Below are 22,992 nucleotides of genomic sequence, written 5' to 3'. Positions count from 1 at the left end.
TGGTTAAACACAACTGTAGATTGTAGAGTAAACCGCACAGACAGAAATCTGTGGTTGATTTATTGTGTTAGAATAATTGCTATAGGAAATTAAACACAGCTAAAAATGCTGAAAATAAATCAGTCCTTGCAGTTAGACAATTATAGCTATAAAGGAGTGTGTTTGAATCAAACAGATGTGTCAACACAACACATGCCAAACCTTTGTACTGCATGTCTAACAAATGAGTAAAAGCATAGTAAATAAGAGAATCGTTTGATAAGGGAATGTGCATATGTTCATTGTGTGCTTTGAAAATCAGTCTACCTGAGTGAAACCAAACATGCATCAGAGTTGGGAACGGGGCGAGCGTCAGCCATGTAATTATTCTATTTGTGAGGAGGTGAGTAGACAGCTCTGTCAAATACGGCCTTAAGGAAAAGTGCTCTTTAAAGGTTACATTTGTACGGAGGCTTTTGCATGTGTCACATGTGGAGCTTGGTCTCCACCTACTGGCAAAGTAAAAGGGAATGTCCTCAGAGGAGACAGACTGCAGTGTCTTGGTCATACACCCATGGACGCACACAGCAATGTCTACATCGCAAAACTGGACCTAGCAAATCTATATTTACAGGTCAAAAACAAGTCATAACAAGTCATTTAATTTAACTTAATTCATACAAATGACCTCTACCATTGCAACACTCCAATAACTAGACACCAGCACATTCATTCTCAAAGGAACCCCAATACCAGGCCACAAGTGCATTGTTAAAATTCAACCACAGGGGTGGAAACTTTGCACCTCTGAACGAACAATAAATTTGCCATATTATGAGCTATGCAACTTTCTGATATAAAATCAATGATAACAATAGAAATCCCAAGCTGTAGCATTTTCCAGTAGCCAAAGGTTACAAGCTCAGACAATGCAGATCATGGTGGACCTACTGTCCCAGGGCTATGCTCATGTGATCCAAGCTTGAGACAAACATCAGCGTCTTTCATATCTTTTTATTCAATCTCCAGAATACACACATAGCCTTGGCATCATTCCTGCAGTAAATACTTATTATTCACATCATGTAGGGCCTTTCCTAGATGTATAGTCTGAATTCATTCTGTAGTTAGGCTTGAGAGGAGAATGTACCACCAAATGAAACATTTCTGGAAATTGATGCACTAATTAACTAATTCAAAACTTGTTTTCTCCAAAAAATACCTTCAAGACCTGGATCTGAGACAATTTTGCCTAATGCTTGACAGCCAAGTTTTAGGTTGCTAAGTATAAGTAGTCCAACAGTAAACATGTTTAGCGACAGTTCTTTCCTTTGCATGCATAATTAAGCCTATTGAATTATTTAACCTAGTTTGAACCATGATTTGTATTTGGCCGTGTCATATAAAAGATAAAAGTAGCACTAGCAACAGAACAAAACATTCCAACACATTTAAGTGCATCTAGAGGACATTTGAACATATCAACTGTATTCTAATTCCACAGAGATATGTTTAAAATCTGAGACATATTCCTTGATGTGATGCCGTTAAGTTATAGCAACACATAGACAGGCTTGTCACTAGTCATCCATGTCTTTAGCATTTCCAAAACAGAAGGTGCATTAATAATGCTGCTGTAACAGGGACTTTACTTAAAACATCCGATAGACGTTAAATATAATACATTTTTGGTCATGAATTGTAAAAGATAGCAAATTCTTCATATATTGATTGAATGTACCTAACTACAAATTATTTGATCTCAGATGGTTTCTAAAAACGCACATTCAAGTAAAAATAAACATGTTGTCAAAAACTGCTATTGACATTGCATTATACTGAACAAGAGTAGATGTTTACCTATAATTTTCTGACCCTAATCAATAATGGGATCTGTAATACATTGAGGCATATACTTACTATAATAGCCATAAAGTACAGAGTCCTCAATTTTGGCCCTTGTCACATTGTCTGCGGCCCATTCCTAAAAAAATAAAACAACAAATAAAATTACAATACCATAATTATTACTAATAACTACTATTATATAATATAATAATAATATAATTACTAAAATCTAGAAAACACAACCATGAGGTTACTAATACAAATACTTTATATGACTAACATAATCAGTTGTAACTGGTAACTACCACCAAAACTCATTCAACGAAGCAGAATAGGTTGGGTTCACAACGTTCTACACTGCCCATAGATTAAATTAGACATGGAAGGTGTACAAAAAATTACATAAATTTCAATTTCTTCTCTGTCAGCCTAAAAAAGGACTGAAGTGAGTTGTTTTTCTTTCAGACTAGCTGCAAAAAGTTGTGGCATAGTTCTATCACAAAGGTGCGCTGCCAGTTTAATACAGCAAATAGCACAATAATTCTAGGGTATTTGTGACATTTTGACAATCAAAATGTACCTGCTTATGTAATGGTCCAATACTGCAATAAAGATCTTGGCATATTTTCAAATATAGTTTATTTACTGATATAATAACAGGAAGTTACCACATCTGTGATTCTTGCCCATTCTGTGCTTTTTGTTTTTGACAACAAAAAACATCGTAGTTATCATAATGTTACATAATTTAAACAGGTTTGCATAAAGACAAACTGCAGTAAGAGAACTGAGTATTTGGATGTGAAAAGTTTAGTCTATTCAGGTGGATTCTGTCTAAACACTATATAAAACGCAGTGCCCAATAGCAATCAGACGACCATATCAAACTAAATGAAACCCGCAAATTACCTCCTGCTCATTGTGCCTGTACCACTTTGGCAAATCTTTAGAGAGCAACAAATGCAATGACTTGGCAAGAAGTGATGAGCATAGACATGCATTCAGCTGTTAGGCCAGATTAAGACACCGTAATTGCATAGAAAACAAGATAAAGGGTGCAGTGGGAAAATCATTTTGTTAGCATGTCTAGCATGTCTCAAATAGATTTAGTTGAGGTTGTTACAAGAGAGCAATACTAACCTTATATGTGCCATTGGGATATTTCATGAATGATACAAGGAATATATCTACTGGAAGAAGTGCTGAAGTTATCAAAGCCACAGCCAGGGCACAAATTGCTGTGATGGTTGAAACAGCCTCGCTCTCTTGACGACTCTGAAATTTACGGATGTAGACCCAACAAAAAGCCAGGATTACCTAGATGTACAAAAACAAAAGAAAGATTAACCAAGACAATGGGCATGTGTAACACAACAAAACTATAGACGTCAGTTAATGATGACCCACTTAGTGCTCTATTTATAAGGTTCTAGATGGGCCAAGGTGAAAAACACAAACAAATGGTGTAAGTACAAAGGTAAGATGCTGCAGGGTATTATGTTCTGAAAATAGTTCACAGCAAGGTGTTATAAAACAGCTGATCTCCTAACATAAGCCCTCTCTTTATCCACGTTCAATACACAAGAAACTAGGCAGAAAATGCACGTGCCTTGTACACTGTAGTTTGAAATTATATTATTTTAAAGTAGTTACCTTGAAAAAATAATAATAATAATTCACACAGAAAAAGCCTATGTTTAAAAGCGCGTTAGGGTTCAATCAAAATGTTGTATTCCGGGCACATAGACCGAAGAGGTGAGGACACTTCTAAAACTAGTCCCTTTATCAGAGGCTGCCATTCACAACCTGTGCGATCAATTAAAGTCTAAATCCCTGAGCTTCCAACGGCTTGTTTAATCAGAGGAACAATACTTAGTTAGCATCAAAATAAGATTGCTTTTTTTTTTTTGTTTAGATCGTGATAAGATATTGAGTAAATTCAGGTAGAATCAATATGTTCAAACTGATGAGTTCAACTGAAGTCGTAACATAAACAGAGATGACAGTTAGTCAATGACATAAAGAGACCCGTGGACTAACAAATCAGTAGGACGTCAACCTTAGCGTTAATATATTTATAACTATATAAATAAACGTAAAACAGCATTTAACGCTACGCCAGAATGTTACGAATAGCTTATGTTAGCTAAACCTATTTAGAGCTAATATTAGCGACAACAACAAACTGCGACACACAGACAAACGTTATTTCAAGCAATTAAAAAAACAAGCACGTTTGTCCCATAGCTCTACTGTGTGGAAATGTGACTTTTACTTAACTTACCAAAAGTATTATAGTGAATATAGACCACCCGAGCACTGACTCGGTAAGTAGCGTCTGAGCCGCCATCTTCACTTCCTGTAATAACAAAACCACGTGACCCAAGTGACGTTTTCAGGGAGAGCAGCTGACTGTGCGGTAAAACATTGGGTTTCTTTTTCTCTAATATTTTTTAAGTATCACATAATTTTGATTAGCCTAACCTCCACTTGCCACATTAATATTTCTGACAGTGTAAACCTACGCCTGCTTATACCAACGCATCTACTGTTTCAACTGTCTACCAGACGTGTAAATACTAGCCTACTTGGAAGATGGAAAGTCAATATGAAATAGAATTGCATTTTATTGCCATTCTACTTCCTACTCCTTTCCTCTCACTGAGTAGGCTATAAAAAGTGCAGAGTGTTGCACTTGGCTAGTTAAAATGATGCATTGTCAGTCTCCTATGGGCACCCCTATTCAGTAGTTAGTAGTTGTTCAATATATTATGAATCCTCCCCTGAATCGTTAGCCTTATGTTCACTAGAAAAATAGAAGTAGGCCAGTGACAAATCTGGTGTTGCACCTGTAGCTTTGGTCCCATGTGAAGAGCAGATTACTGCGTTTACTCTTGTGATCAGTTATACAGTAGCAGCTCAGACACTCAAAGTATTCCCTCTGTACGTGCAATGTATTTCTGGTTATCCTGACCCTTCTCATTGGCCCCAAAAGTCAGGCATTAGTCATATGCCTGTGCACATTCAGATATGTAATTCCACTATGGCTATAGGCTATTTGATGTTGTTGTTTTTATACCTAGAGCTTAAATCTCATGGTATATTGTTCAATATTGACCAGCCTTCTTGATAATGCAAGGAGTCAATGGGAAAAAAGGATTTTTTTTTTTAAATTACCTGCTATATACAATTGCAGATCCTCTAATTTACAGTTTGCATATTACAGGTCTGAACACTTGGGATGTAAGATAATATAAACATTTTATCTTATTTAATTTCTGACACTCTGGGCTATGCGGCTCTGTGTATATGACCAAACCACTGGCTTCCAGCTGGGGATTATAACGTATACTGCTGTGGATTTCTATAAACCTCCTCAGACTTAATGTGAAGTGCAATGTAAGCGCTAGGGTTTTTAGGACAGAGAGGGGTTTCAGGAGGTCCCAGGCACACTCCCCATTTCCTTCTGCTCTTATCAAATTCATCTTGCATTCAGGCCCCATGGTGTCTCTATATAAAGAATTTGCTGTGTTTTCATTTTTGCACTCCTCTCTGCCCTGAGTCCATTGTGTCTATTACATTTATGGGGAATATTCGCTCTTAAATGACAAAAGCCTACAAGCAGTCATGACTTACATTTGAGAAAATTATTAAAAACTAAATAGAATTATTCCAGAAGTAATTGCTTTTTGATGATGAGAACAGTGTTCTGTGACACAAGGTGCTACTAATTTCAGAAAGTGGAAATTATGCTTCCTCCATAATATTAGAGAATATTTGTCTTTTGCTAATAATATTTTTACCATGTTAATTACTAAGTCACTGGTTTGAACACTTTTAAATTCAGCTCACAGAAACTAATAACAGTATATCTATACTTCATTTCTTGACTTTCAAAAATTTAATTAAACTAATGTATTTGTGCAGTGCACCTAAGCCAGGCCTGTTCCTTTTTCAAAACTGCAAAACGCTTTTATTATGAAGCTTGGCAATGGTCCATTCTGAAGACGGCTCAGTCTATCAGAAGTAGTATCATTTACAGGCCTAGCAAGTCCAGAATAATATCTCTCTCTCTTTTATTTTTTTATTTTTGTAAAGTATTAGAGAAGTGTGCATTTTGGATCCCAGGCAGTAGTACATAGTTTCCTTACCAGTTTTTTTCCAATCATGGACGCAAAGGCTTTTGGTATTCCCCCTTGTAAATAAAGTCTGCCCTGTAAATGAAATAAATAAGCTTTATTGAAAACAATGATATCACTCTGTCAACATTGCAAATGAAGAAATTGACCTTCTGTCTGCGCCGCAAGGCAGATAATGTCTTTTGAGAAGAAAGGGTGAATATTTCTGTGTGTTCGAATAAGCGTACCCCACTCAAGGCCCACGGCGGCTGAGATAAAGCATTCTTAAATGGCATTTTGTTATAATCTATTTCCTAAAACTTATTGCAGTTAACTAATTTGTTGCTCATCCAATGCACCTGGGAAATTGCTATGGAGATCATTATCATTTTACATAACACAGTGGACCAACAACTAGGGAATACTGTCCATTTGATAAAAATCACACATTATATTTTCCTTTATTGGTTCTACATTTTTAAGTCATCTAATATGATCCAGTGTACCATTGATTATATGGAGATAACCAATACCAGTCACAATGTAACCAACTTTCTTTCATTACCTTCAAAAGTCAGCTCCATTATGTGTTCATGTTTCAAGTGGACCCCATGCCACAGCTGCAGGCCAAACTGACTATTATTGATGTTATTGTTTCATTCTTCATTCTTTATCCAGTATTTTAGAGAGGATAAACTGGTTGTATTCAGATCCAGGTGAGCATTCACAGATTTTGAAAGGGTGTGCTTTATGCTCTTTTGTAGTTTAAGGTACACAGAAGTTGTGTCTGCATAGAGATGAGTAACACACAGTGAGTTTTTGTTCAGCGTTTTGTCAATATTGTAAATGATACGCTCAAATGGACAGGTGTTCTCCACTAAAAGCACGTCACAACAATGGTTTCAATGCTATGATTAAGAGACTACAGTGATTAGTCGGCTTTTGTATGAAGTAAACAAACATTGTTAATGCTTTGGCTTATGGACTGTGCAAACAGAGAGACAGAAGCCCCAGTGGTAAAACAGCAGTTGCTTTTATGCATTTAGAAACAGAGCAAACAGAGGAGCATAGGTCACAACACATAGGCTGATAAAACAAAATTGGTCCTGCTGATATAATTTTTGTCTTGTTCCCTAGTTATAGCAACATTAATGCTGTTATTTATGGTATCATGTTCAATAACAAGAACTGTTTTGGTTTAATATAATTTAATTTTCATCATGGAAAATGGTTTGTAAATTTGTTTGGAAAGGTTTCGTGTTAGCTCTCCTGCCATACTGCCTCTCAGATTCTATGGCTAGTAGAAGCAAGATGTACTGAACTTTTGGAAATTGTTGACACACTGAAAGGCAAAATAGCTATGGATACAATAGACATTTCTCAAACTATTTTTGAAGTAAAATATGGAAAGCTCTTAGTAGATCTATGCAAATTCAGGGTTAGAAACAGCATGACCATCTGTCTGGCCTCTTATGCTTCTATTCTGCATTTTGAAAAGTCCTAAAAGCAAAAACTGACATTAAAAAGCTTTTGTCAAAAGGGCAACTTCACTAAAATGTTAGAGGGTACCACAAGACATTTTCAAAGAATAAATTACTTCACTTCCTTCTTGTATTTTGTGTTTATACCATAAGAACCTCTATGATTACAATGACAATTCCAGTCAACAATTTCATCTTCTTGGCTCTTGGATTGTAAAAGTTTGAGGGCTGTATAATTTTTCTGATTTATATTTATATGATATAGATTTTTTACAATGAAACTCTACACTTCCAATATGTAATATATTGGTCTGGACAATGTTGCTGCTGCACAAACTCCTATGAGTTGACAGGAAATAGAGGATGCTATTTCTCTTTTTGATGTGACTCAATGATGCATGAATCAAAAATTGATCCTGAAAAACCTAAACCATTTCATATTTCTTATTTCTTGTTTTTAGTGCTTCCCCGAGTCAGCCCAAAGGACCTTGGAGAACACTGTATGTCACTCCCATTTGATGCTTTGAAACATTTACCTTGAAAGATGTCTGGTGGGTTGGATGTTTCACCTTTGTGCACTGACTCACAGCTTGCTTTATTTTTGTCCAAAGAAAATAAAAATCTCTATAAACATTCATTTTTTATATCATTTTAATCATAACATGTATTTCCTGCACTTTGAACATTTTTCATTTCAGTCTTCAATATTAATCTATATGTGATACATTTCACAATGTAATTAATAATACATATTTATTTACTTAACTTATCTGTCTGTCTGATACTTTGAATTTAGTCAAGCGGCTCACACCCGGCGAAATGTAACTCCAGTCACAACATTTTTTGGCATCTATATAAAGGATACTTGGTAGTAACCCAAAGAAATGTACTACGACCATCCTTAGGTCATCACATAGTTTAGATCGAGTCCAACAGCCCCAAACGGCATGTTTTTTTTCACACACAACTGACAAACTTGGGTTGGTGTTTGTCCAAATGGGAGGTTATAACAGGACACTCTTTTGTGTAATGGGGACAATACATGGACACTGGTGACAAGGACTACCTCACAATATTGAGCTGACGTGAAGCATATCCTTTCTTGTCATTGTTAGTTTTATAGCTCATAAATGTATCACTATAAAGGCTATTAAGCACAAGTGTACAATACAACTGCAAAGCATTTTCCTTCAGATGATATTCTGTGGAGTTATCACCCAACAAAATATATTTATGTTGGATGCCCTTCTCCTTGCAACCAGCTACACAGCCAGATACTTTTTAATGCAATTTGTCCCAAAACTTTGAGGACAGTTGCATTGAAAATAGCAAAATATATCAATATCTTCAATACATTGCAACAAAGTGCATACAATGTAAAGCTCACTGGTTACATTTAGCATAACTTGCACAAATATGTGAATATGCATGACGGACATTTGTCAGAAGTTGAGTGCAGACATTTAGAGCACTGTTAGTGTAGTTGTGCTTTTTCTTTATTCTTCGCAGAATGTCTGTGACAGTCTCCGGGGGGGTTAGAGAGACAGGAGGAGGAGGTGGGATAAAATCATCTGTCTAAACACTTACTGTAGGCTATGTGTGTGGAGCCAGAACACCTGTTTCTATGGGTGTCTAGGCTGGTACACAAACTTTTGGGAAAAGTCTATCTATAAATAAGTAAGTAAGTTCAAGCTTTTAAATGATTTTTAACTCCCCATGTAACAAATTAAAAGAGGAATATTTTGAAAACGTAATTTAATAATGGTTGTAATAGTGCAGTGAGCATAGTTACTGCACTTGAAGATACAGAGAATGTTGTTGACTTCTGAGTGGGGCAGTAGCATTACCACATGACATTGCAGTCTAAAATAGTATGTATGGGTGTGTGATACTTTTGGCTGTACGAAGTTTAAAGTCATGCAGGTGTCAATAATATTTAAGGATGTACTGAATTTGAATCGTTCTGCACATCTCCCGCCTTTTCAATTCAGATATAAATGTTTTCATAAAACAGTTGAGCAGATCAAAGTAAATAAAACTGCTGGTTTATTTATTTTGCTGATAAAAAAGTGAATGGTTTTGAATAGCACACCTGGACGCCTCAAATAGCCTCTGAGTTGGTCTCAAGCCCCATTGGGCATGTATTCCCAGAGCTGCCGACGCTCCCGGTGCGCGCTGCTCGTGTTTGCTCAAGTCTTCTGTGGCAGTGCATTTCAGTGATAATGACAGAGTGGGAGGGCCACTCCGTGCAACTAATAAAGACCGCTATCTAGCTGCAATCCAACAGTGACTTTAATTTCCAACTCCTGGAATCCGGATCCCTACACTCGCCGTGATCACTGATGGATTATGATTTTTACGCAATGTTTTTATCCCCACTGTCCTAGAGGAAACTTTGCCAGCGAGTGTAAGTACAAGAATTCATTCAACGGGACAGTCTAGTTTTCCTATTTTCTTGTAACCTCACGGCATGCTTACCTTATTCACTTTGGGCTAACTCGCTGTATGTTACTTTTACGCACGTCTTGGTTCAAGAAAGTTTTCTGTGTACATGAGCACGTGTTACAGGAATGATTTATAATTTATAAGAAGCGTGTAATTGAACACATGCAATACATTGGTTCACTTGGCGAACCTGTGGGACTCTAAACATGGCTGTTTATAAATGTCTAGTTTAATAAAAAGTAAAGACAGTCAATTAGCCAATCAGCGGGCGCGCACATAATCTCGCGTTTTTGAACTATGTCAAGTCCTAGGAAGAAAGAAGGCGATTAAGTGGACTGCTTAGGGTATTTTCTGTCATTACTTGCGCGTCTTTATTTGCTTTTAAATAAAACATCTTTCGTTAAAGTCCCCCATTTAAGTCCTCAATGAAATTAGTCATGCAAACCGTCGCCGCAGGGATCGGCTTTAGAGCTGCGTGAACTGAATGCATTTACAGAAATAACAGGAATAACATTACGCCTTCTCACAGACCAGGAACGTGATCGCTCTGTAGTGCTGCTTCATGTCTACGACCTCGTGCATGCTTTGAGTTGTTGCAAAGAGCCACGGCCACTCCGTGATATTAGAAAGTTTATGGTCTGGGGGGAAGAGCGCACAATATGGAAATTGGCTGCAAAAGCGTTGGGGCAAACTGAGTGAAGAAACATGAGAAAGAGTGCCATAAAACTCTATTGCTTACAATTTGATAGATTGATCATAAATTAACTTGATATGTTTATCAAAGAAGCCTCTGTATCATGTCACATGTACTCAAAGTGAAAATGTCGTACTCCTTTGCTGGTTTCCGGATAAAATCAAATATTATGAAATTTAGGATGTACATTGTACGATACTACTCTGAGATCATCTTAAAAGTAACAGCTTAATAAATACGTTATGACATTTATACTCGGGCCATATAGGACTTTGCTCCAAAACAACCTTGTCTATTGCTCATGGCATTAAAATGATGCTGAGGGTTTCACTCACTACATAGCCAAATCATCTTTTGGCCTTATTTGCAACTGGAAAGTTCCAGGTTTGGTCTTTGCATGTGTTGCCCTTGGGCCATGAACAATGCTGACAGGCTGCAAATCACTCTCAATCCACCTTCAATACAGTCTTATAATAACAAAGGGACTATAGTACTACTGCTAAAACCACTTCAATGACAAAGTCAGACACAAGACATGACTATCTGGTATGTACCTTTATTAAACACTATCATGAAATCATTATATTTGGACTGTGCAGTGGGAGTTTTCATTTTGAAAGCATACATACCTGTAGAGCTATGCTAACAATATGAAGTCTTAGCTTGTATAAACAGTGGTACAGTTTAAACACTTCTTTTTCATTACTAAGCAGCAGGTGTTATTAAAGAAATGCAAGTCTGAAGATAACACATACATTGAAACAGGCTTTACCATACGTGACTTTGCATTATGTTACGAGGACTTACAAGTTGGAACGAATGAAGGTATTAAATAGTATCAAGCTGCTGACCTAGATTTGTTCACCTATATTTTTATTTAAATGAAAATCTAAAAATTTCTTGAGTTTTTAGATACACAATTAAATCTTTACATTTAACAGGATTCTTGAAAGACATGTTGTCCTCAAGCTACTGCTCCAAGCCCGGATAAATGGACAGACATCAAACCAGTGTCAAATAAAAAATAAAAAAAGCCTGTAAGCCGATAATTTGCATTTACAACCTTAGAAGAAATAGCCAAAATGACAAATGTTAAACCCCAATACACAGTTGTTGGTTTGTTTAGTATGTGAAGGGAGTACATCACAATGTGTTGTATTCTTTAGAAGGTCACTGAATGTGATTGAAATGTAAAACAATCTATTTGCACACAGGTTTTGGTGAGGCCTGCTTTCGAGTGACAGAGACATGATTTGCTTGCTAACATGGACGTCTTTTCTCTGGACTCTGAATTCCATTCCTTGCACATTTGGAATGGCAGTGAATGAGCAAACAGGTATTTATTTATGTTTGTTTTAAAGTCTAGGTAGGTGCTATTAACAAGCTCTACTGTGTCTGTGAAATTAATACACTATCTCTATTTGATTGTGAGACAAAACAGACACAAAGAAGTGTCAGGCAGATGATCCATCATGTATTAGTTTGGACCGCTTCCCACATTTTTAACATTGTGGACACATCGGTTTTAAGAATTGGAAAGGCTGTTAGATTTATTTGACCGTGAAAGTTGCATTTAATGGAACATATTTCATCCCATTTATGGTTTTAACATTGGACATTGTGAGGAGACCCTGACAATGTTCTTATCATTTACACTTCCACTTTAAAGGCTATTAGCTAATAATATGACATTTATTTGTGCAGTAATCATGTAGAACCATTTTATAAGAACAGAGGTGGGATCAATACTCATTTATCCATCTTACCACAAAATTTTGTAAGAGTTTTTCCTATAAATTGTAAGTATATTTTGAAGGAGATTTGGTAAATGTATTCTTTAAGTACTATCAGCTACAGTGTGGTAAGCATGAAATTTTGTTATTAACAAATTTGCTCTTCTTGCTCAGATGGCACATGTCCCCTTTTGAGTGTTCAGGATCACAGGTTTTCAGATGTTTTAGACCGACCATTGCACATTACAGGTATGTGAGCATGCAGCTAAATACTTAAAACACAATTGGAACATTTTTGATATATATTTTTTCTTGCGTTCAGGATTTGATTTGACAGAGACGTTTCTTCAGAGAAAAGGCACCGTGTGGGAAAACCTGCCGTCATTTCGTTTGGGGAGCAGTCCATTGATTAAACCAACAAAGTGAGTCAAAAGCTTTTCTTTTATTCTTGTTTGAGAATACATTACAACAGTGTGCTGCCAACCACATAAAAGACTAGCAGGGATAGATACGTCACGTCATGTGGCATGTCAGGTAATGTCTTCTGTATCATTTCTGTTGACTATAGTGTGAAGGCATTTGGTGAATCCATGTTTTTATGAAGTGGCTGTACTCATATTCATTAAAGGGTTCATATTACACTGTTTTCTGATACATGTTCTAATGTTGTTTCCTCATCAAAAACATACTTGAAGTTATGTCTTGTTTCATTCACACATGTTTAACACACAAACCCTGCATATTTAGGCTATTTCCGTCAAACAGAAAACACTGTTCCAACTTGTGATGTCATCATGTAATACAGGTAATACAGGAAATGCTCCACTGTGTTTTTAAATTCCATGCATCTTCACCAGAATCATTTGGATAATTTCAGCTCTGGAATTGCCAATCTCTACTGAACTAAAAGCAAAAGGAGCTGTTAACTTGAAAACTACCGCTTCATGACATTTTGAGCTTTAGAGATGTAGACAGACTACAATAAACATGTGAATGAAGAGTCAATAATTTTGCGTAATATAGAATCCTTAATATTATACCCTATTTAAAAAAAAAAAAATCTCTTTGCATATAGTACATACAACACAGATACGCCCAGTTGAAACCACAATCTCAATTTGCTTGGGCTAAAAGGACAAGCTGTAAGGTGAGCTGTTCAGCAGGAAATAATTTGAACAGAATGAATATAAGTTATATCAATGTGTGGAGCAGTCTCTGAAGGGCAGAAAGTGGAGCACAAAGGTATTGAGATCTGAGGCTTTACAATAAGACATGAATATTAAAATAACATGAATGCTCCACAAAGGCACCATTTACTGAAGGCCACAATCCTCAGGTCAGCCAGTACAAGTCATCACCTTGACTGTGATATGACGGTCTGATGGGGAATTCATTTTAATGCATTATTTATGGAGGGATATAGCCGCTTTATGTCAGGAAACACCAGAGTGAATAGGTCCGACTTGCATAAAAAGGTAGAGCAGTGATTTGGCAATAAAAGTCGATGTTGTGATCTGATGTGAGAATAATACAGTGATATGGTGGCATATAGTGATATCCTCATGTTGTGATTTTGTCCATAATGCAGCTCTGTGCTCAGACACTTTTGAAATTGTTATATGAATTCATACTTTTTTTTTTTGCACTAACTAACCACTACTGGGAGCAAGTCTTCACAAACAGGATTAAGAAAATGCATTAATAACTGTAGACATCAACCAAGGCACTTGTCCTTTCTTGCAATAGTAAAAAGCTATTCCCTTAGATTGGAATTTTGTAGGGCAAATGCTATTTCCATTTTAACTCTTGGTTTCCATTTCCATGCTTAACTTTTGCTTAGTGTTACACATTTCACCAAAATGCCTGTTAGGTTGAGTTTGTGTATTTACTAGGATTGAAAGAGTACACTTTGTCGTTCTTCCAGGAGGGCTGGATATTTTTAGTTTTTTACATGTCATGCAACTGTAAACATTTACTGCCCTACTCCCTTGTTGCCTCTCTGTCCTGAACTGAAAAATATTTTTATGTCAGGTGATTTTGTTTACCCGCACTCTGGCAGCAAGCTCTAAATACATTTACTTCAACGTCCCATAGCCCTATGTCTGGGCTCATAATGCAAGAAGATGCTGGTTTTCAATGACACTGCTGACACTGTCATTGGTTATAGTGGCCAGAGCGGGCTCCCCTCTCATATCCAATTATCTAAGTACTTTGACAAGTGATACCGCATGTCATCTGAGGAGAGAAAGCTAGGGCAATTGCACGAAGCAGGAGGCCCTCTTCCCCCACTGCTAAGACCTGCTAAGACATTGCTCACTTTACCCCCTAGTGTAGCTGCAGCCTTAACCAGTACAAGCTAATGCTCTGCAACCTCTTTGGCACACTATGTATTAGAGTGCATATATCAGGGCTGACATAGCAGTGGTACATTCATGTGGGATAATGTATGGCCTCACCTAATGCACATTAGGCTTGCATTTATGATGTTCTCCCGGACTATATAAAAGCACAGTCCTCCAACCGCTAACCATCTTTCAAGGCGTGTTTGACCTTGTCCCATTCTGATCTTGTGTGCGCTTTTATTCTCATAAGAAAAGATAGCATGTACTCTTCATAGTTTAAAATGTCTCTCAATTATAATTTTTTTTAGCCCTAAAGCAAATTTAAAACAAAAATATATAAAACTATAAGTCAAATTAAAGCCGCAAGCGGCGATGATGGCCCTCGCCCCCCGCGCGACCGCCTCCCCGCACGACCGCCTCCCCGCACGACCGCCTCCCTGCACGACCGCCTCCCCACGCGACCGCCCGGGGCCGGCCACCGCCCCCCCACGCACCATTTCCCCCGCCACCCCACGGCCGCAATCCGCCCCCCTTCACACAGTTTCTATATAAATATGTGTGACCCACACATTATAATGGAGGTACACGCCGTTGAACCGGCAACCTCGTGCACAATACAGGTATAGTGGAATGGACTTTTTTGCCTCTTTTGAGGTCCACAATGATCTCACCAACTTTCATGCCAATCGGACAAAGTTGTGTTTTTTACCAATACTGTAGGGGGCGCTATGGAGGTCACTGGCCACATGTTTATTATGGTTCTCTATTCACAGTTTTAATCCGCATCAGTGATTAGAGCTTTTTAGGCTGATCCATGTGTCTGTGAGAAGGAATCAAATATGCAGGAAAGCAGTCATATTTTGACAGTGTGGTGTGCATAAACCAGAAAGAATATCCCCAAAACGTGGATGATTATTGACAATAATCATGTGTACATGCTGTATGTGGAGTTTGAGGAAATTTGGATGAAAAACCTAGGACTAGATAGGTTTCATTTGCACTTAAGGAAAAGTCGTGTAGGAATTTAAATCCAATGACGAAGTCATATTTTGAGGGCATCCTACTCATGAACCATAAAGAATATCCCCAAAACGTGGATGATTATTGACAATCGACATATGTACATGCTGTATGTGGAGTTTGATGTAATTCGCATGAAAAACCTAGGAGTAGATATAATTCATAGACATGCAAGTCAAAGTGCCAAGTGCCAATTTCTTTTCAATTCATTGCGCCCCTGGTGGCCAACAGTGGAAAATAACCCATGGCCATAATGTAATTTTTTGTTTCTTCTGATGCCACCGATTTATTCCCCGAATTTCGTAGGAATCCGATAATGTTGGCGTTTCACCCCTATGGTAGGGGGCGCTATAGTGTTCATTTTTACTACAATTAATACTCCATTTTATTAATACCCTCATATCACATGGGTGATTTTAATTTGAGCTGTGTAGACCAATGCATGTGCGTGTCAGACATTTTTCAATGATTTTATTTGGAGTCTTTGCGCCCCTGGTGGCCAAGTGTGAAAAATGACCTATGCCCGTAATATTATTTTTTGGTCCACGTCATGCCCCCAATTTATTCCCCGAATTTCGTAGGAATCCGATAATGTTTGCGTTTCACCCCTATGGTAGGGGGCGCTATAGTGTTCATTTTGATTAAAATTAATATTGCATTCCACTCATGCCACAATCTCGCATATGTGATGTGAGTGTGAGCTCTGTAGGGCAATGCCTGTGGTCGTGAGAGGACATCGAAAAAACAGGAAACGAAGGCATATTTCGGTGGCAGCGTACGGGCGAACCGTGTGGAACTTGGAGAAAACGTGGATAACTTTTGAAAACCCATGTGTCTGGATGTGGCATGTGAAATCTGAGCTCATTTGGACCAAAAACCTGAGACTAGTAGCGTTTTGAAAACACGCTGCGAATGAAGTGGCAAATTTTTGATCCAAAATGGCCGACTTCCTGTCTGTCATAGAGCAGTGCTTCAATTCATATTTATGCTTGTCCCCCCATTCTCTATCACTGTTCTGATTTTTGTGTGTGTTTTCCAAAATAAACCAGGCTCCTCTCCCATAGGGGTGAATTTTTAGGTGGCGCTGTCGAGTCAGGGGGCGTGGAACATTTTGCCGACACCAATTTTATGAAATTTTTCGCCGAGCCGGTCGATTCTATACCCCCATGTGAGACTTTTCGTGAATGTTCAGGGGGTGAAAAATGCGATTGTATTGGCGGAAAAACGAAGAACAATGTTAATATGCAGTGTGGCCCTGGGCTGTGTGGCCCTGACTCTATATGAGGGGGTCTGTGGCTTTGCACCGGCAACCACGTACATAATACAGGTATAGTGTAATTGACTTTTTTGACCCTTTTAATGCCCACAATTATCTCCCCAAGTTTCATACCAATCGGACAAAGTTGTGTATTTTACCAATACTGTAGGGGGCGCTATAGTGTTCATTTAGATAACAATTAACAGTGCATTCTATTAATACACTAATATCACACGTGTGATGTGAATTTGAGCTGTGTAGACCAATGCATGTGCGTGTCAGAAATTTTTTTATGATTTTTTTTTTAGTATTTGCGCCCCTGGTGGCCAACCGTGAAAAATTACTCATGGCCATAATGTAATTTTTTGTTTCTTCTGATGCCACTGCTATATTCCCTGAATTTCGTAGGAATCCGATAATATTCGCGTTTCACCCCTATGATAGGGGGCGCTATAGTGTTCATTTTTATTACAATTAATAATCCATTTTATTAATACCCTCATATCACACGTGTGATGTGAATTTGAGCTGTGTAGACCAATGCATGTGCGTGTCAGAAATTTTTTAATGATTTTTTTTTTTAGTATTTGCGCCCCTGGTGGCCAACCGTGGAAAATTACTCATAGCCATAATGTAATTTTTTGTTTCTTGTGATGCCACTGATTTATTCCCCGAATTTCGTAGGAATCCGATAATGTTGGCGTTTCACCCCTATGGTAGGGGGCGCTATAGTGTTCATTTTTATTACAATTAATAATCCATTTTATTAATACCCTCATATCACACGTGTGATGTGAATTTGAGCTGTGTAGACCAATGCATGTGCGTGTCAGGCATTTTTAAATGATTTTTTTTGGAGTCTTTGCGCCCCTGGTGGCCAAGTGTGAAAAATGACCTATGCCCGTAATATTATTTTTTGGTCCACGTCATGCCCCCAATTTATTTCCCGAATTTCGTAGGAATCCGATAATGTTTGCGTTTCACCCCTATGGTAGGGGGCGCTATAGTGTTCATTTTGACTAAAATTAATATTGCATTCCACTCATGCCACAATCTCGCATATGTGATGTGAATGTGAGCTCTGTAGGGCAATGCCTGTGGTCGTGAGAGGACATTGAAAAAACAGGAAACGAAGGCATATTTCGGTGGCGGCGTACGGGCGAACCGTGTGGAATTTGGAGAAAACGTGGATAACTTTTGAAAACCCATGTGTCTGGATGTGGCATGTGAAATCTGAGCTCATTTGGACCAAAAACCTGAGACTAGTAGCGTTTTGAAAACACGCTGCGAAAAATTTGGCGAATTTTCGATTCAATATAGCCGACTTCCTGTCCGTCCTAGGGCCGCACTATGATTGGCTTTTTTGCTTGTCTCCATGAGCTCTATCACTGGTGTGAATTTCGTCAAGCTAGGGCGAAAAATGCGTGTCGGCTCCCAATTCATTTTAAAATTTTGAATTTTCTAGGTGGCGCTGTCGAGCCAGTGTGCGTGGGTCATTTTCGTGATGCATATTTTCTTGAATTTTTTGCCAAGCCGGTCGATTTGATACCCCCATGTGAGACTTTTCGTTGACGTTCAGGGGGTGAAAATTGCGATCCCAGGGGGGGAAAAAAAATAATAATAATAAGAAGAAGAAACCCAGGAAGAACAATGCCCCTCGCCATCACTTCGTGAGTGGCGAGGGCCAATCACATATAAAAGTTTGAACATAATCTCAATAGACCTACACCTCAATAGTGGTTTGTCAGTGTGATAATGGGATTTCTGTGAGGTGATCTATCTTATGAGCCATATCCAGTCGATACAGCCCCTGACTTACTGATACTAACTTATGCTCAAATATTTTACAATTCATCTACAGTGTTGAATGTGTGTATGCCTTTCTATCTTGAGAAGGTATAATCCCTCATTCGTACAGGAGTGGTTCAATGTAGTGATGGTTTCAACGATGGTCATCTGGACATTGAGTTAATGCTTATTAATATCACATGTCAAAGCCTCTTCTTAAATTGCTTGTCAAATTAGCTTTGTCAGCATTTTCAGCATACGCCCTGCCTTGTAGACAAATAACTCTGTCACATATTGATCCACAGGTGACGATGCATAGGTCTGAAGGATTCTAGTTTCATTTTAAAATATATGATTTACTATAACAGAAGAAGTGGAATAAAAAAAAAACCCTCAAATACCTTGCACAGACTTAAGGTACTTAGTAGGGCTGCAAGATTAATTGAAATCAAATTGTAATCACAGTTTGAATGGATGAAATTAGCAAATCACAAAGTACCATCATTTTCTCCATAAACACAAAAAAAAATTCTTACTTTGATAAATTGACTAACTTGTGGCTTAGATCTGTACAAATATGTTCTGAATTTTGTTTATTATTTCTCTGTCAATTCAACCTGGAGAGACTCAAAAGAAAAAAGTATTAGTACGCTTTATTGATCTTTATTGATTATCTTTGACACTGAGAGGATGAGAAACCGAGAGGGTGCTGGGGCGAGGTGGGGTGCGGCACAGCCCGTAGTGGGTGTGCTGATTGGATGAGCAGGAGGTATGGCGAGCAGTGGGGAGGAGTAATTGGAGTGAGGTGATGAAGGCTGGGGAACAGGTAAACTCTGGAGAAACTGTGAGGTAGATGGGAGAGCAGTTAGGTCTTCCAGGCTCAATTTACGCTAGCTCAATTTTTTTTCTTCTTCTAAAATTGAAACTTTGAACAGAGTCTTATTAAAACATAAATCACAACTCGCAATTAGATATTTTTGCCAAATTGTTCAGCCCTAGTACTTAGGTTGATCTGCCATGTAAAGTAGATTCACACTCTAACATCTACTTCTTCTTTCCATCGTGCAGCAAAACCACTGACTCTCACAATGTTTAGTAACAGGGATGAGACAAGATCTGACGCCACAAGATTTAGTCAGATAAAATTGCTACCAGGTTGTGTACATATGTGGAAAACGAACCTTTTTTTTTTTTTTACATCTCTTGAAAAGCTGTAGTTCCAAAAAGCAGTGCTAAATTGACAGCAAAAATATAAAATACAGTAAACCAAAAATTGTGAGACTGTGATGATAAATTATCTCAAAATCTCATCTTGTTTTGTTCCCAATTCCGGGTCTCACCTCGTCTTTTGGAGATTGTGTCTCTTACCACCTCTATTTTATGATCTACTAAAGCTATGAGTCTGTTTACTTTTTCATTTTTATAGCAAGATATGTTAGTGTTTGGTCAGTGCCCCAAAGTGTTACCGATTCCTTGGAAAATAACTATGCATCTACACTGTTTTGATCCACACCCATATCATTCACTGTGTAATTGGTCTATTGACACTGAAAAAGTATAATTATATAATTGACAAGGTAATAAAAGTAAACAGCATTTTCACATCTCTGCCCAGTACAGTAGTGACCCTAAAGCTGCAAAGAGAATTGAGACATTCTATCTGCACATCTGTATTTAGGAGTGACTCATTCTTTCAGATTGTAAGCATGCATTGGACTTGGCTCGATAAGCGGCGTTCTTCACTCATGTTGGCAAGCTTCACAGTTCTACAGTTAAACAAGAAAAGAGTAAATGATGGCTTTCGTCTTCAGTGTTATATTGTTAGGTCCACTTTGATCAGCTGGAGGATTGGCTGTCAGCGATAGGGATAAGCGCCAACTCGGCTAACATTTGAGGTTTGATTGTTTCAGGTGGAGGAATCCGATCCTGTTAGTCATGAAGGAGCCTCCTGGATAGGGTTTCTGGGGAGGCAGGAGACACTAAAGCTGTTTCCGGAGGATTCTCTCACTAACTGTGACAAACTCTGTCAAACCGGTGTCTCTGATGATACAGGGTGAGTCAGACAGACAGAGTGTTCAAAGAAAGGTTGCAGGAAAGGCGAAAAGCTACACAATGCAACATAGGAAAAAGAAGAAAAAAAAACATACAAGAGACTGGTGTAAAATAAAACAGAAAAGTAGGACTGAGGGATCTTACGAGGGCTAAAATATCTGCTGACCATAAGGACTCCTGTGTCTGTTAAACTAGGCCCATTTTGATTCATGCAAGGTCTCTTATCATTCATTCGTCTTTTGAGGCTTTAGTTATGGACAGACAGTTATTTTTAGAATTATATGATATTGATTTTTTTTATTGTTCAGCCTTGGAGTTGAGAAGCCTTTGGATGAAAATTGATGAAACTCTTGCCAACAAACTGTACCAAGCTATTTTGATGTGCAGTTCAATGGCTAAAACACAGGGCCCCAAATGTATATGTGACATTTATACATTAAAACTGACTGTCCAGAGTCATCCCAGCAATTCACCTGCTTCATCTACAGTGATTTTTCATGTCAGATGTCCTTACTGATGTCACTCCATTGGCTCTGCATTACTATGATGGGTGCAAAGAGCTCTAAGAAGTACAACAAATTTACTATATTTTATGCAAGTATCACTGAGTATCATTCAGTGCAAGTATTTGTCTAAAAACATTTCAAACTTTTTTCCTTTATTTTGAGTTATTGTTGCTGGTTGGTAGTCCCATGATGCAGATTATGTTCAATTGTGTAAAGGGAATTTGTCTTTTAAAGGTTGTTAAAAACAAACTTCAATCCAAAAGTGTCCATTTGTGTCCAAGTGCAAAGTCCAACCATTTAGTCCCAGGAGATAGTCAACACAGGGTCACAAACTTTGACCTTGTGGGACTCTGAGATCAAGTGTGTCTCTCTCTGTAGACAGGTCATGTTTTGAAATGAGAGCTGTCGTAGTTGGGGACTTTGTGAAGCGGGGTGTGAAGTCCAGGCCCTAACAGATGTGGTATTCCTTTAATGCGGATCTAGTAATATGCTTCTGGTCTTTCATCATGTCTAATACATGTGGGACCGTCATTTACAGCAAGGAAATAATAGAGGCATTTAATACATTTTCATTTTTATAAATTGCCATGTCACTGCTGATATTGAATTGTAGCTAAAATAGTCCTCTTTACCCCAAGGCAACAAATAACCTTCTCGTTCTTCAGCTAAACTATTTGATTTTTAGGGGGCAGCTTTTAACTTTGTAAGTCATTTTGATGTATTTATCAATTTAGTCATGTACCACAGAGTAAAAATTGTTAAGAATTCAGGGGGCACAATAGCAGGTGCGTTAAGCTGGGAAAGAATAGGAGATGATATATTGGAGTGAAAACTAATTTTCAACCTGTCGGTATATAGTCTCCCTCAGGCTGTGCCCTGCCTCTCCAATGACCTTATCACAGCAATATTATTATTTTGGTCAATCTTGATTTATAATGTTTATGCTTCTTCACTTAACACTGCTAATCTCAAGTTTGGGTTCGAACAAGGTTTTGTTATCTTTTAGACATTCATGAAACTATTTCAAATGGAGGTGGTAGTTGGAGAGATAAGTCGAATATTCTGGTGCATTTGGTGTGAAGCTGTATTCTATTTTTCATCCATATGTTTGGTGGTTCTGGGCTATATTTTGTTTGTACAAAACAATTTATTCCCATCACCTTGTCTATTTGCTTACTGCCCATGTCATATAAAGAGCTTAGAGCAATTCCTCAATAATGTAACTTTTGAAATGTTATTACATTTTTAAATTGAAGAGTAACTTCAGCAATTTTATCATATCCAAGCACATTACACAATTACACAAAAAACATTCCCCATATTGTCTACCCCAGTCAAAGTGGTTAGGAAATGTATCCGATATATAAACATAATTATCACTATAAGTGTAAACACATTCATATTCTGATCCATATGCGTTTTCGCTTATGTCCTGGTTAATCACTGTACTGCACAGAGCATCTGAGGTTGATGAAACCTTGAACAGTGGTGTCCTAAAATCTAGTAAAAGACTTTGGTTTTGACTCCGATTCAAGTTGTACATTACCTAAATGACAATGAAGCCAGTGCTCTGTGCGTCAGGCCAGATGGAAATCCGTTTTGTCAGGTTGTATTTATGACTCTGGCACAGAAGGACACTGAAAGGTTTTATCGATCATTGACGTTGACTGGCTTCAAGTCGTCAGCCTTGAATGCATTGTTCTTTGTTATTGAAAGGCTACAAAGTTG

General features: G+C 37.9%; 2 protein-coding genes across 7 annotated transcripts in view; one reads left to right on the top strand and one right to left on the bottom strand.

Annotated features, from left to right (window-relative positions):
• lmbrd1 (LMBR1 domain containing 1) overlaps positions 1-4,203 on the bottom strand; it is a 36,447-nt gene extending 32,244 nt beyond the window's left edge. The window contains exons 1-3 of the mRNA XM_033979622.2: positions 4,112-4,203; positions 2,968-3,144; positions 1,900-1,963 (exon numbers count right to left, since the gene is read on the bottom strand). Of these exons, the coding sequence (XP_033835513.1) occupies positions 1,900-1,963; positions 2,968-3,144; positions 4,112-4,177 (307 nt within the window). The 5' untranslated portion in view covers positions 4,178-4,203. The remainder of the gene's footprint in view (positions 1-1,899; positions 1,964-2,967; positions 3,145-4,111) is intronic.
• A 5,384-nt stretch (positions 4,204-9,587) lies between these two features.
• The window catches only part of LOC117382218 (collagen alpha-1(XIX) chain), a 113,803-nt gene continuing 100,398 nt past the window's right edge, over positions 9,588-22,992 (top strand). For all 6 annotated transcript variants that reach the window (XM_055227234.1, XM_055227232.1, XM_055227231.1 and 3 more), the window contains exons 1-4: positions 9,588-9,833; positions 11,780-11,901; positions 12,473-12,547; positions 12,621-12,720. In XM_055227234.1, coding sequence (XP_055083209.1) covers positions 11,814-11,901; positions 12,473-12,547; positions 12,621-12,720 — 263 coding nt within the window. In that variant the 5' untranslated portion in view covers positions 9,588-9,833; positions 11,780-11,813. The remainder of the gene's footprint in view (positions 9,834-11,779; positions 11,902-12,472; positions 12,548-12,620; positions 12,721-22,992) is intronic.

This window comes from Periophthalmus magnuspinnatus, chromosome 15, assembly GCF_009829125.3.
Source record: "Periophthalmus magnuspinnatus isolate fPerMag1 chromosome 15, fPerMag1.2.pri, whole genome shotgun sequence".
Taxonomy (NCBI): domain Eukaryota; kingdom Metazoa; phylum Chordata; class Actinopteri; order Gobiiformes; family Gobiidae; genus Periophthalmus; species Periophthalmus magnuspinnatus.
Note: the sequence above shows the minus strand (reverse complement) of the source record. Positions and strands in the feature narration are given on the sequence as shown.